The sequence below is a fragment of the Penaeus monodon genome, chromosome 32 (assembly GCF_015228065.2).
Source record: "Penaeus monodon isolate SGIC_2016 chromosome 32, NSTDA_Pmon_1, whole genome shotgun sequence".
In the NCBI taxonomy this organism is placed as follows: domain Eukaryota; kingdom Metazoa; phylum Arthropoda; class Malacostraca; order Decapoda; family Penaeidae; genus Penaeus; species Penaeus monodon.
Window position 1 is genome coordinate 18,407,618 of NC_051417.1, and position 482 is coordinate 18,408,099.

The following is a 482-nucleotide window of genomic DNA, read 5'->3' on the forward strand; positions in this document are numbered from 1 at the left end:
TATACTTACCTCTTCTTGCTAAACCTGGTACTGTCGGATCCACTAAAGTTGACACGAGCTGCTGTAAGCCATTTACAACTGCTTGTCCTTGGATGCACCAGTCATCTCCTCCAGACACAGAGTCCCAGAGAACCTGAATTGATCCATTTAACTATTTAAATTTATTGCCATTAGTTCAATAATTTATAATAACTTCATCAAAATAATTTAAAAATGAAAATACCTAGTCTCAATTACCACTTGAAAATTATAAAATTGTAAAACCTCAAATTACCATTATTAAACCTGAAGCACAAGCATTTTAAGCTCAAATCGTCTGTATAAAGAAAATTTCATACACAAATATATATATATACGAAATGCAAGAAAATAAATGCATGTACAATTTCCACGAGACAATGCCTTCTACATGATTAACCAATTGGTACTGTAAATTTTATTCACACACGTCTCCACATCTGCCCTCATTCCACATCTCTTGA

At 33.2% G+C, this 482-nt stretch overlaps 1 protein-coding gene across 1 annotated transcript in view; it reads right to left on the bottom strand.

Moving 5' to 3' along the window:
• Positions 1-482, bottom strand: part of LOC119593704 (rho family-interacting cell polarization regulator 2-like) — a gene marked incomplete in the record, with an annotated part of 108,243 nt that overhangs the window by 3,610 nt on the left and 104,151 nt on the right. The window contains 1 exon segment of the mRNA XM_037942669.1: positions 10-133. Coding sequence (XP_037798597.1) covers positions 10-133 — 124 coding nt within the window.